This window comes from Melanotaenia boesemani, chromosome 17 (genome assembly GCF_017639745.1).
Source record: "Melanotaenia boesemani isolate fMelBoe1 chromosome 17, fMelBoe1.pri, whole genome shotgun sequence".
Classification (NCBI taxonomy): domain Eukaryota; kingdom Metazoa; phylum Chordata; class Actinopteri; order Atheriniformes; family Melanotaeniidae; genus Melanotaenia; species Melanotaenia boesemani.
This window is the reverse complement of record NC_055698.1, coordinates 18,773,279-18,787,231: the sequence shown is the minus strand read 5'-3', so window position 1 is coordinate 18,787,231 and position 13,953 is coordinate 18,773,279. Positions and strand designations below refer to the sequence as shown.

At 36.3% G+C, this 13,953-nt stretch overlaps 1 protein-coding gene across 1 annotated transcript in view; it reads left to right on the top strand.

Annotated features, from left to right (window-relative positions):
- The window catches only part of LOC121657225 (CUB and sushi domain-containing protein 3-like), a 364,605-nt gene that overhangs the window by 116,698 nt on the left and 233,954 nt on the right, over positions 1-13,953 (top strand). The window contains exon 3 of the mRNA XM_042012632.1: positions 11,235-11,347. Coding sequence (XP_041868566.1) covers positions 11,235-11,347 — 113 coding nt within the window. The remainder of the gene's footprint in view (positions 1-11,234; positions 11,348-13,953) is intronic.

The following is a 13,953-nucleotide window of genomic DNA, read 5'->3' as shown; positions in this document are numbered from 1 at the left end:
CCACCTAAACTAAATGTGATGGGCTCTTTAAGAGGTAGCTCTAGATTATGATTAATATAGAAAGATTAATTCTTTATCACCAATCTTTTGTGGCACCAATCATGTCCAATAATAAACCTATGAGAGGGAATCGGTCTTTGTCCGACTGAGATAACACTCATGCCTGGTTCTGTTGGACTGTTCCTGAAGCAAAGTTAGATGCCCAATTTCCTGGAAATTTGTCCGGTACTCTTTGTGGACCATCAGCTTAGTATCGGGTTTGCTGCGGTTCCTTTTTCCCGTTGTCTTTCACAGAAAGGCAGCTCAGGAGTGATTTTACCAGACGGTGGACAGTGACGGGGCGGCAAAAGAACAAAACAAAAGAACCAAACAAAAACTCCTAGTTGTTAACTATTAATAAACTTGCACTGTTACCGTAGATTCCAATGCTGTGGAACGCAGGCGTGTTCCTTAAATTGCTGCAAATTCAATAAACATGAAGGATGGAGGCTAAACTTGGTTAAGAAACATAACAAAGCGGCAGAGAACAAAAGGACCTAGATGGAGACAAAACATGTAAAATGTTACATCTTTCCTTCAATCCATTTCTCCTTTTCTCTTTTCTCCTCCCTGTTATTTTCTGCTCTCCTCACTCATCACACTCTAATCATTCTGAGTTCTCTGTGTCTGAACTTGTGGGCCGATCCTGCGAGGAGGCGTGGTTTACTGTCTTCAGCCAATGGGAGCAGACGGAGTTCTGCAGCTTTGTCAGCTTGGATTTCAATTTGTATATCGGGATTTTGATTAATGTTACAAATGTTTCTGTTTCTTTATTCCCTTGTATTGGAATATCAGATTTAGATATAAAATCATAAAATCAAAGTTATTAGGTATGATAAAAAGGAAGAAATTCTCTAAAAAAAAAACTAAACAACTTCATTAATTAAACATTGTGTAAATCTAGAATTTCAGCTGTCTGTTTCCAACATCTATATATCTGTTTTTGAATAGTTCTACTGGCAGATTTGTGGGCAGGGAGTGTTCCTCAGACCCATTTCTTAACCAATAATTTACTGTCAGACCAAAGTGCTCTCATTCAAGATCCTCTGGTCATCCCTTCAAAATATAACTGTGAGATTTGTTGATCGATGAAATTCCAAATCATGGCTTTTTAGGTGTGTCTCTTCTTCTTTCTGGGTCCTTTTTTCACCACAATCCAGTTTACCAAAATATTTTTTTTAACATTATTTTAAGATTTCTGGTAATATATTTAAAAAGTTTAGAAAATATTAGTGAATTTGTTACTTGTTTGATGGTATTAATATCTGTCAGGCATTGATCTTTAATGATATACACGGATTTTAGAGCAGTAGATTCTATTATTTACATATCTTTTTAATGAAGTACTTGCTTATTTCAGCAAGGCAATGCAAATATTGCAGCAGTATAACACCATTACAGAGTCTGGGTGCTAAACCTGCCTACAGTTTAAACATGTAACATGTAATTTGCAACCCAACTTAGTTTGGGTTAAAAATTATGGCACCATGTGATATGCCATGTGTTGTTAATCTGTTGTTAATAAGAATCTACTGTGTAATTACTGTACTTTTTAGTACCCAACTAGAGTAATAATTTTATGATTGTTAATAAAAATCTATATAAGAAAGCAAGAAGAAGCTGCATTGTTCTCATCACAAGCTGAATCTTTGATGTGCATGAGTTTATGTAAGTCTAGTCTTCTCATGTTTGTCTTGGAAATTTTGGAGTTGACAAAAACGTTAATCCACTCATCAACCCAAGTTAGGGGGTCTCTCCTCGAGGGTGCATAGATAACAGCGACAGCCCCTGTCACCTCTGAAGATGAGAACACCCTGTCCTCTCCAATTTATCATCTTCAGACATCACAGCTATGTTAAAAAAGGATTAGGAAGAGTGGCTGTTTGCTCTGCTGGGTGCCAATGAGCGTGACAAAGTGTGCTATGCACACAGAGGCAGAGGTATCTTCATTCTTTTAAATGTGTGTGAGCTTTTGCAGGCGATCATGCAAATTTGGGAGCATGCACACAGATGAGCAGACAAAGCTACTCTAGCAGGATGATATCTGCTGGAAGAAATTGGTTTTCTCCCATTTTGACTTTCAGTCTGGTGTCACTGTGTCTGTCCATTCAAGCATATGTGTATGAGGGATGATGAGGTTTACTCTGCTTTTCTCTGTCTGAGTGTGAGTGTGTGTGTGTGTATAAGAGTTCATTGAATCAGAAATGTGTCCTTTGATTCATAACTAAATACTCTGTTAACACTAAAACAGCCACAATTCTATGACTACTAAAATGACCACCAGAGGTCATTTTGACAGCTACATTTAAACTTCTGTTAATTCCATTTATGAGTTTATAGATAAAATATTATTAATTTTAATCAAAAATGTTTTACATAGCAACAGTTCTTGCCTTGTTTGCCACAGAAACAAGCTTATATGAAAGCAAGAATATGTGTGTTGTCCTGGCTGCATACGTTTTTGCTGCTGGTGTCTGAGTTTTTTTTTGTTTTTTTTTTTTTGTTTTTTTTTTGTTGTGTTTTCAGCTTTTCCATACCTGGTACTTCCTTCTTTTAGCAGTCTGCTGCACCTTTAGATTGTGCTGCAGTCCATGTTGTTCAACCTGCCTTGCTGGCTGTTTGCCTTCATAAATTCTGCTACACATTCCTCCTCCAGCTACTGAAGAAGTATTGGAAAAAGAAAAAATGTGTGTACTACCCTTTAAAGAATACTTCATATCATCAGATCCACGACATTGGGACACTAAGAGTAGAACAGCGCAAAATCCTGTGCTGTTAAAATGATGAGCTGTGGCCAAAATAGGTAGAAATGATTAAATTTCCTTTGTTCTTTACATATTAAATATTTAATCTAATTTAATGAAAAGTTAGATAGTTTTAGGAAAAGTCAGGGACCAGCAAAGCTTTATGATTTTATTTGACAAAGTTACTGAATATGCAAATTTCAAAAATGGTCAAAATGACCACCTTGATTATTCTAGTGTTACTCAGCACATGCCAAGATTGTATTCATTTTAAGTTTTCAAATTCTTACAGTGCCTACAGTGCATATTCACATACATTCATTTCCTGTCGCTTTCTTTTGGGTATATCGCATGTTTTATTCAGCTTTTACTTCTTTTTGAGGACTTGGGCAACTGGACTCTCCCACAGTCTTTCACTCATCCTAGCTATGATAGTCTGATGAATGGATCGAGGCAGCGAATGGGGTGTAAGGGTAACCTATTCAGGAGGCCTGGGTGTGTTTGTGTGTATTTGGTTGTCTGGGCCTCTGAATTTACTTGTGTGACTAATTTAATGGATAGCATGCCACCATGGTCAAGGCCCCTCTGCAGATACACATACACAGTGAAACACACACACACACACACACCAGGAAGGGTGGTGAATGACTGATTTACAAGACATACCAGTGACTATTGACCACATGTTCTGTAACCTGAAAAATTACTCTGTGAACAGCTCAGTGTGTGTGTGTGCGCGTGCATTGTTAATCAATCACTCACTACAGACCCTGAACTTTGAACACCAGTGAAGGAAATAAATCTCTTGGACATGAAGTGGAAAGAGAGGAATGGAGGTGAAAAGAAGGGGAACAGGGCCTCTTTTATATATATATATATATATATATATATATGTAAATAGATGAAAATACTTTTTATAAACAGAATGTCCCTAATGTGGAGTCGCTTTAATGATTTTCTAGCTATGAGCCATTCTAGTTAATGAAAATTAACTTTACCAATGGAGGAGAGACATGCTGATAAATTTATTCCCAAAAGTGAAGATACAAAGTCAGTAATGCAGCGCAATCACTTAAGCCATCACACATTACAATATATACACACACATATATATATATATATATATATATATATATATATATATATATATATATAGATTAGGGGTGGGACATTAATTAAAATTAATTAATTACAAAAAAAAAAAAAAAAATGAACACATTTAATCGTAATTTGAATTCCGAACAGTACAGAACTTTTGTCAGTGCACAGTTTCCTGTTCACTGATTAAACTAGTGCACACATCAGAGCTCAACTAAGAACTTAGCAACTTTGGCGCTATATTTATTTTCAGACTCCTCTAGCAACTCTGTTTCAAATAAGCATCCAGCGACAAATCTAGCAACTTTTTCTGGTGTTATTGGAGACTTTTGGAGACTGATGTGAAAGCAGGTATCGTTTACTCTTTTCAATGAGCTGAGGTGCGGCCATAGGTCTGTACAGTTTTGGCCAGGGATACTTTGTTTCTTTAGGTTACTTTGCTTTTTTTTATTTCCTGTTTTGAAGCTAAGACTTTAACAAATACATAATAAGAAAAATTAAATATATTATTTTAATATTTTATGTTTCAGAGATGCTTTAATCTTTTACACATTCAAAACTGAACTTGTTAACATCAAGAGGATGATGTTGGAATTTGCTGGTCTCCCACTATCCCTTGCTGCTGTGCTTCATCCTCCAAACCTGTCTCTGTAGGAAGACTGTCATATAGACTCAGGGTGTAACATCCAACTGTGGAAGTGGCTTGCTGAGACCAGTAAAAGACTCTTCCTGGCTCTTACTGGTTGCTTTCACTCCAGCAGAGTGGATTTTTGGGTATTGTGTTAGGAGGAGGAGAAGCCAGAGGAAGAGTTTCAGTGAATGTAAAGAAAGTCTTCTTCATTCAAGTTACAAACCTTTGCTTTAATCAATCTCCAAAACTTTAACAGACCATTTGATGATATCCAAACATTGAATACATGCATAATTGGAACCCAAGGAGCCCACGGTGTAACATTAAACATTATTATTATCTAAATGAATGGACATAACTACATGGTTTGTAGAAATCTGGGAATGAATGCGTTTGTCTAAAACTATGATTTTCAATTTGGGCCAATAAAACTGCATTGATGGGTTTCTCTGTTCTAACACACTGCATGGGTTAGTACATAATCGGCCTCTCCACCTGATCATGACCCATTCACTTGAGTTTATATTTCATGTTGAAACATGAGAAGATCTAAGACATGCTCAGCATGGGTCCCCGAGAACAGGAATGAGAAACACTATTATAAGAGAAGGTTTGTTAGATTACTGTATAAATATTAACCACACAACTGCATGATGAAACGATGTGGAAATAAAAGAAATATGATGTTGAAGAAAAACATCAACTCATCAAAATATTAAGTGCATGCTAGAAGTTTGATTTTGCCCAGTCTGCATGACTGTTTTATAAATATAATTTCCTTCACAGAAGTGTGTCATGACATTCAGAATCTGTCAAGTTTTAGACCGGCCACTGGCAAAAACATAAGCATCTTTTCTACATTATTAAATATATATATATATGTATATATATATACATATATATATATGTGTATATATATATATATATACAGATAACGAAAGAAGATACCACAAAAAATTCTATACAACAGAAACTCAAACTCAGTAGTTGTTCTCCACAAACAAGAACATAATGCTTGTATTATGCTATATAACACTACCAGGCAGGTATAAAAGTCCATACCTTCCTGGTAGTATTGGGTTGAGAGGAACTGGTTTTTAAATTGACACAGTTACATTTTCCCAGTGGAAAACGTCAGGAGGACAGGAAGGGAAAAAATAGATGAAGGAGCATAGAAAGAGAGTGTAGGAATAGGAGGTTCAGAGCAGTTTGGTGTGTGGGGTCAGACTCTGGGTCAGTATCAACTCAATAAAATACACACCAGTAAGTGAAAATACACATTCACACCCACAGACGAGCACAGACCTACACACTTTCTGTGGCTCACAGAAAAATACTCCCAGTGGTCTGTTGGTGGTGTTACTTCATGGGGTTAGGGACTGATAGCTACACATACTGACACTAGCTGAGGGAGAGTTAAAACCCCATAAACTTTAGTACCAGGCCCGTTTTTCCCTCCTTCAATAAAGACTTTAAATCTTGAAATTTTTCTTACTCAGTTAACCTGTATTTGACTTTTATATTATATGTACTCATTTCCCAAAGAAACAGCAGCTAAAATCTAAGATTAGAATATTATATTAATTGGATGAAAGTAGATATTTCTACCCTGGTGTCCCCTTTATTTTAATCTTCACAAGCAGATATTTTTAAACTTTTTCAGAATCAATAATTTGCATGCTATTATTTGTCTCTTTCTGTTAACGTTTTTTTTTTATTTTCACATTCTTCAGATGTCTCACTACTCATGTCATGAAAGTACTTTTAATGAAAAATCTCCTCTCCTTGATGGCAATGAAGACTGTTGTATGCAAAGGTAGAAAAAATCAGAAAGGGGCTCTGGCAATTGCATTAGCCAGACTGCATGCTTGCCTTTTTGGAAAAATAAAGTAAAATAAAATAAAGAAAGTGGTATGTTTGTGTTGAAGTGTGTATAATCTTATGCATTACCGTATACATGTGTGTCTGAGGATGCCGAGAAAGCACTCTGCTGATATTAGCTAGGTCTTCATTCACTTACTAATGTGATTTCACTCTGTGCTGTACAAAAGATACACATAAATTCAGCAGAGCTTACCCACACCAACTGGAATCCATCTTGAGTGGAAGACACCCTTTGTTCCATCTTCTTTCATTTCTATAAGAAATTTTGGTTTTATCTAATAAAGCCAGAGATAAAATGCAAAATGCAGCGATGTGGTTTGGGGTTTATCTGGGTATGTGCTAAAAGTTTCTTTCACCAGGACTGAAGCATGACAAATTAGACACTAGACAGGAAGCAAGAGAGATAGGGATTGGTTATAGGTGGTATTTAGCTAAAGGGCAAAGAGAATGAAAAACTTAGATTCAATATAAAACCAGAAAACTGACTAAAATTGGGCCTGCAGTAATGCTTTATTGCTGTAAAAGGGCAGAATTTCCACTATTGAACACTCAAAAAGGCTATATACTTGTAGCTGGCAGAAGTTTCCCTACCAAAACTAGCTAGGGTTCTAACCAGTTATAAGAGGGCACTTACTAGTACTAACTCTAATGCAATGATTCTCTGGATCATTACCTTAAATGTGTATCGTCATGTAGCGCAGTGGTTCCCAAACTGGGGAGCGGGCCACACCATGACGGGGGGGCACAGCAAGGCTAATAGTTTTACACTGCTAGCAAAGATGAGGCATATCTTGCATCCGTAGGCATGACCAGGTGATGGTCAAGTAATGGTAATGAAGACAGACCACAGTGTGTTGTATGTCTCAAAATATGAGCATCTGACAGTATGACGCCAAAACAGTAATAATGCTACTTGGGGCCTAGTCATCCTGAAAACAAAGAAAAGGCTAATGATTACTTTAGAATAAACTTGTTAGTTGTTGGTTAGTTGTTTTACTGATTGTGGGGTATCACTGCCACACATTGTTGACCTGGTTGTTACTGTAGTTACCATAAATCAGTTGTTCCAAGGTATCTCTTGCAAGATGCTGCCAGCGATACAACACATTAACAATACAGTGAAGCCCCAATACGATGTAATATGAGTCACCCCTGTTCATGATGTGATGCGATTCATTGATGATTCGGCTTTATTGAAAGCGATTTAGTTAAATAAAATTCATGATGTGATTCAAAACTATTTAAATACAATACAAAGAATTTACAAGCCCACATCTAGTTTCTAAATAACGTCACAAATATTTTGTCATAAAGCACATTAATAAATCAAACTTAAAAAGAGGATCCAATTCAATATGGTACAGACAACTGCTTCATTCCTAATACACACTAAGTCATAAATAAAAAAAAAATGTTAGTTCCATTACTTTTGTTTTCAATCTAATATAATTTTAATCTAATATAATACATTTATTTGGGCAATTTCTTTTTGTCCTCTTAATAAAACAAACAAAAAAAAATAAAATAAAATAAACACATTGACAATTCTCAAACACTCCCTTTTAGGTCCCTTTGACAAATTTTGTTCTCTGTCTGTAATTTTATAATTTTTTAAAGCAATTTCTAGCATCAGCGATGTGCATTCAAATAACTTCATCATAGTGCAATGATCATACTACTGCCTCCCAGACTGATGAGGTTGAGCTGACACTCTTCAGTTGGCTAACTGGCAGTGAAAGCAAAAATCATTGAGATTTATACAATATTAAAAGCACTCAGAGAGCACAGATGTTTGCCAAGACATTGTAATTTAGTTATTTATTATGTTTTTTTTTTTTTTTTTTGCCAATGATTGTGGGCATTATTTTTGAGTTAGAAACTCTAATGGAAAAATTATCCATATCTCTCCATAGTAAGGAACCTTTAAAAAAATTCATGGATCCAGGTGATGCTCTGGATCACCCCTCAAAATCTAACCACTTGTCCCCTATCCCAGTTTCCTGAAAATTTGATCAAATTCCAATTATAACTGAGTTGTGTTGTGTTGTTAACAAACAGACAGACCAACACCACCGAATACATGACCTCCACCTTGGCAGAGGTAATAACAGTTAAACAAAAATATCTCCTCTTCACCTGTTTTCTCACTTCCCTCCATGTTTGCTGGTTACCAAATGCAGCTGCGGCTACCAAATGTTTTTGTAAAATGCCAAACGAGAGTCATGATGTGTTCAAGGCACCTCGATAACACGGGTGCTGAGGAGATAAACTATGTAATAAAAAGATAAATTGTGCATTTAGCCAAAAGCTGTATCCAACGCACACTGAAACTACTGGTGCAGTCACATTGCAAACCTCTGTCTCGGACCACAGATTCAAACAGGTGAAAGTTCTCCTTCCATCACTTGTGTATCGTGTGCACATGAATTATATCATGTCTTTATAAGCACTGGTGGAAATGAATAATATTTGATCACAATCATGTAATCGGGCAGATTATTTTGCACATTTCACTTTTTTAAGTTACATCTAAAAGTATAGTGATTTAAGTCTGTATTAACTATTTTTCTGAGATTTGTTGAAAGAGAAAAAGGGTTTTAATTTGATGTTCACACTTAGCACTTTCATAACATATTGCTCATACCCCAACCTGACTGGTTAGAGCTTTTTTGGAAGCATGAGCAGGTTCTAGTGGTAAAGATGATCTAGTGTTTGGCACTTTAATGTTAAGAGAGTATGAAGATGGACAAAAGACAGCATTACAGATGGCAGAAAATGAATAAATATGAAGGGAACCATGTGAGAGACTGAAATAGAAAGATTAAAAGATAAGAGGAAGGGTAAGAACAAGTATAAAATAATGGATAAAAGCAAGGAGGCAGAGGAAGGGGATGTAAAAAATTTGACGCATGAAGTACAGGGTTGGGATAAAGGTAGATTCTTAGGGCTATTTTTGCTGATTAAAAGTCTAGGTAAATGAACATATTGAAACATAGAAAAATAGGGAGCCTATCAGGTTGATTGATATATGCAAACACGGGGTAGGAGAATGCAAAAATTGATTATTTGAATATTATTTATCATAACCTAGAATATGAGCTATGCTAAAATTGAATTCTCTTGCCACTATCACATTAGATAAGACTTATTTTAAGCAACTATTTGGTGCATGTGTTGCCACAACAGAAACTTGCCTCACGTGTTAAGTGTACTTTTTTAATATTCTCCAAATCTCCTTTGAATGCTGAAATGTTAAGCACATTCAAGCAGAATGCAATGCATATATATATATATATATATATATATATATATATATATATATGTCATGTCTGTGATGGTGCATTGCTGTGAAAGCAGGTGCAGGCTATTTGGGCTCCGTCAGTCCAGGAGAGACGAGAATGAAGCAACATTTTGTCATCCTGCAACGTCCCAACCAGCAGTGGTCAGGATCCACAAACGTTAAATCTCCGTCCTTCAAACGTCACTATGGGCATCGCATCTTTATGAAATGTTACGATCAACGGCTATGTTGCATTTAATTAAATTTATTTAAAATTAAATAGGTCGTCGCCTGTCTTTCTGTCTTTATTACCTTACTTACATACTTGATACAGAGTGAATGGTGGATAATATTTCTTGTAATAAAAACGGTTTTAGGAAACTATCTGCGGACTTTGACTGTTTGAAATAAAATGTTGAATCATCCTCTGAACACACAAGCTGTAAGAGCTTCACCCGCACCCTGAAATGATACTTCGTGTCACATAACACAACGTTAAGCAGTCATCTCCCTTATTTTGTTGGATGGTTCACGCCTCCGCATCGTCCATTAATTTATGATAATGGACACCTCGTTGGGCATTATCCCTTACATATTAAAAAAATACAAACAGTTTAAAAGGTAACATGACTATTGTGACACATTTAAAAAGATTCATGTCTTTCCATTCTTGGACATAACGAAATGTTGTATTCTAATTGGGAATAATGGGAGAGTGAGATGGTAAATGAAAATTAACAAAAAAATTTGTAAAAATGTTAAAGAAAAAAAAAATTGGAATAAAGAAATGAGAATACACAAATAAAAAGGACTATGTCTCATAGTCCTATTTATTTGTCTTGTATTCCTTTTTATTCTTAAAAGCGAAAAATCCATATGAGAATCGCAGGGAGATTAATAGATGAAGAAAAGGCAGATGCAAGTCTTACGGGGATAAACGCTACAGAAGGGTCAAAGGATGAGTGGGGAGGTATCTTGTGGGGGAAATTAAAAGTGAATAAAAGAATTAGTTTGACTCAGTTATTGGGGAAAGGGTGAGTGTATTAAAGGAAGAGGAAGAGAAAGAAGGGAGGAAATGGAAGGAATGAGGAAAGTAGGGTCCTCACCTCATCATCCAATCTTCATCTTCTTCATTCTCACTTCCTCCTCATTTGATTCAAGGAATTTCTTAACAGAAGAAGCCCCTGTTGTGTCAGGATATTTTAAACTTCTTAGGATCAGATTAAAGGCAGCAATTCCTTTTTTTTTCTTGACTCCTGCCCTCTAATCTTGTCATTTGATTTATTTAAAAGCCCACCATTATATTTAAAACAAAAGGATTGACTCAGTCCTGTGAAAATAACAAGAAAATACCAGAAGTCATTTGGTGTCATTCTTGTGATTATTCTAAATTAAATGTTCTTTTTTTTTTTTTTTTTTTTTTGCTAATAGAAACATGCCTAATAGAAACATGCTTAACGTTTCCTTTGCCAATGCTACAGGGTTGGATACTTCTGGTCAATGTTGAAAGGGGGTATTTTCTTCTTAATATCAACACAAGGTTTCTTTGTTTCTGCAGGTTAACAGGCTTCCAGGTTCCTTCCCCAGTAACCAGTACAGGAAGTGTCTTCTCGTTGAGGCTGACCAGTGACTTTGCTGTCTCTGCTCATGGTTTCAAACTCAACTATGAAGGTAAGAAATTGTTTGTATAATTTCTGTTGCGCAGCTTGCATTTAAAAGAAAAAAAAGAGCTTTTCCTTTAGCTTTCTAAAGCTGAAGAACAAACAGCACCATAAATAAGTATTTGTATATCAAATCATATTATATTTTATTGGTTATAGAGTTCTTTGGGTATGCGAAAACACATAGACATAGACAGGGATTCAGTCAACACAGTTTCACCTTGATAGAGCCTTCGTTTTTAAATGCAGAAATAATAGAGGTTGCATGCCGTGGGTTGTCTACGTGTGGCTTCCTCTGTTATTTGCTCATACCTGTATAAGACAACACAATACTACACATTGAACCTTGAAAACATGATATTACATTTTATATTTTGATTTCAGTGTTTTTGTTGAGGACATGATTTCTATTTAATTCTATTTCTTTGTGGAGAATTAAATACAAATGGAGATTTAAGGATCGCTCAGACTTCAAAGTTTTTTATGAGAACTGGCTGGTCTTGAACTCAGTCTCCTTTTACTCCTTGTTAACATAGGAAAGAACTTCCAATGTAATGACAATTGTGTCCCTCTTTCACAAGAGAGGCTGTCAACCTTACTGAATCAAGCAAGAGAGGAAAGCATTATTAAACATGGGGGGGTGGGGGGGCATTTGCCCTTTGCTCAGGCCGCCCTGGATAGCCAGTGCCTGGCGGGGTCAGCGGCTGCCGAACTTGGCCCGCCGGGGCCCCCTGATCCTGGGGGGCTCTGGCTGTGGTTCTCCTCTGCTACCCTCTGGGTGGAAGTGGGGTCATCTACAGTGTGGGGTGGCTTGGGTTTGTGCTCTGGGATTGCTGCTGAGGACACGGGTCTCTGGGCTGCCCTAGTTTGCCTCTAGCCCCTGTGGAGGTGTGGTTGCATTTGCATGATCTCACTCACCACTCCTCATCACTGATCACTCCTCATTCCTCATGCGCTGCATGCTGACACAGTCTCCTGGGCACCATCTACCACATTAAGAGATATATATTTTTTTTTTGTTTTTTGTGAGTGTGTATGTGGTACTTCGATTGTTGTTGTGATACATTTGTGAACTTGATTACTGTCAGCTCTGTTTTTTTCTGAAGGGGCCATAAGAAATATTCTGGTGTGTTTCTGTACAGATGTGGCAGTTTGTTGTCTGGTGATGGTTTGGATTGAAAGGTCGTTGCCTTCTGTTTGTTGTGTTTTTGTTTCCTCTTTCTTCTTTCTGCTTTCCCTTTCGCTGTCTTCCTTCTTTTTCTGTCCCCTCCGGTCAGGTCCAGCAAGATTACATAGTTTCTCTAATTCAAAGTAAATAAATAACAATAAATAAATTAATTAATCAGATTATCAATAGAAGCCTTGTATCCATAAAGCTCCACTTGGCAGAGCAAATTTGTTCGGCCCAACACAACAACCAGACGATCATTCGGCTTGCTATGATGCTGGACAGGACAGGTTAAAAAAAAAAAAGAAAAACAAATTATATCTGTTCAGGAAGCAGATTGTTGTCATCTACTATTCAACATCTCACAAATTACCTCAGCTGTGTCACATTTCTACACATTTAATACTGTATGCTGTTTTAAAGCTCAGTGCAATATGTTATTTTATACATAATAAATGTAAATAATCACAAATGGCATGTTTTTTTTTAGAAAGACTGAAAGTGTTAAAGTAATAAAGAAAGATGCAAATAGATGTAAATATAGTGAAATTAATGCAGAATTGATATAGAAGTCCAATGTTTTGCTGCAAAAAATTTCACCAAAGATTTTAATTTGTTTCTAGACAAAATTAATGTTAGTGCTGTCATCAAACATGATTTCATAGACCTAATTAAAATTACCCTAATCTCTGTAACATAACACTTTTTGAAACTTACTGTGTTTCAATTATCTGCTGATGTGATAAAAACAGCGGTAATAAAAAGTCGGTCAGTAGCATGGTTGTGGTGAATACAAAACTTTACTGGCTCGAACAAGGAAGTATGGTAGAAATCCAAATGTAGATGTAGATGCGCATATTTGTAAAGCTACAGATAGATTTATAGACAGAAAAAAGAAAAAAATATATTTTTATTCTGTGGTTTGTTGAAAGAATTAAATGTCAGTTTTTTTGTTTTATTACTCTTTCATAAAGAGTGAAAATCATTAGGTCACTGAAGGCAAAAGATTGTTCAAAGTGTAGCTATGGAGCAGGAGCACTGTAACAAAGAGTTCAGCTGCAACACAGACCACACAACTGGTGTTAGACCTGCATCAGCCTTTTATCTAAAAAACTCTTGATCATTTCTTTTGTGGAACCAGTGGGTTGCCTTATTTTTTACTGTTTTGGCCTTAGTTGTCTTTTGGTTTGGCTTCGGTTGGACTGTTGTGCAGAAGGAGCTTTCAGATCTCTTAACTTTAGATAAAAGTGATGTAGCCTTCATCACTGCCTGTAACCCAATAAATGTATTTAAAGGCTTCCTATTTTCTATGATGCTGACACATAATTTTTACACTCTAACTTTTGCCCCCAGCAGGTGATCCACCAATTTGACCTCAGGCTACATATGTATGTTGGATTCCTTTGTTCATCATATTTGTGGTAATCTGGTTTGCATTTGTCTAATAA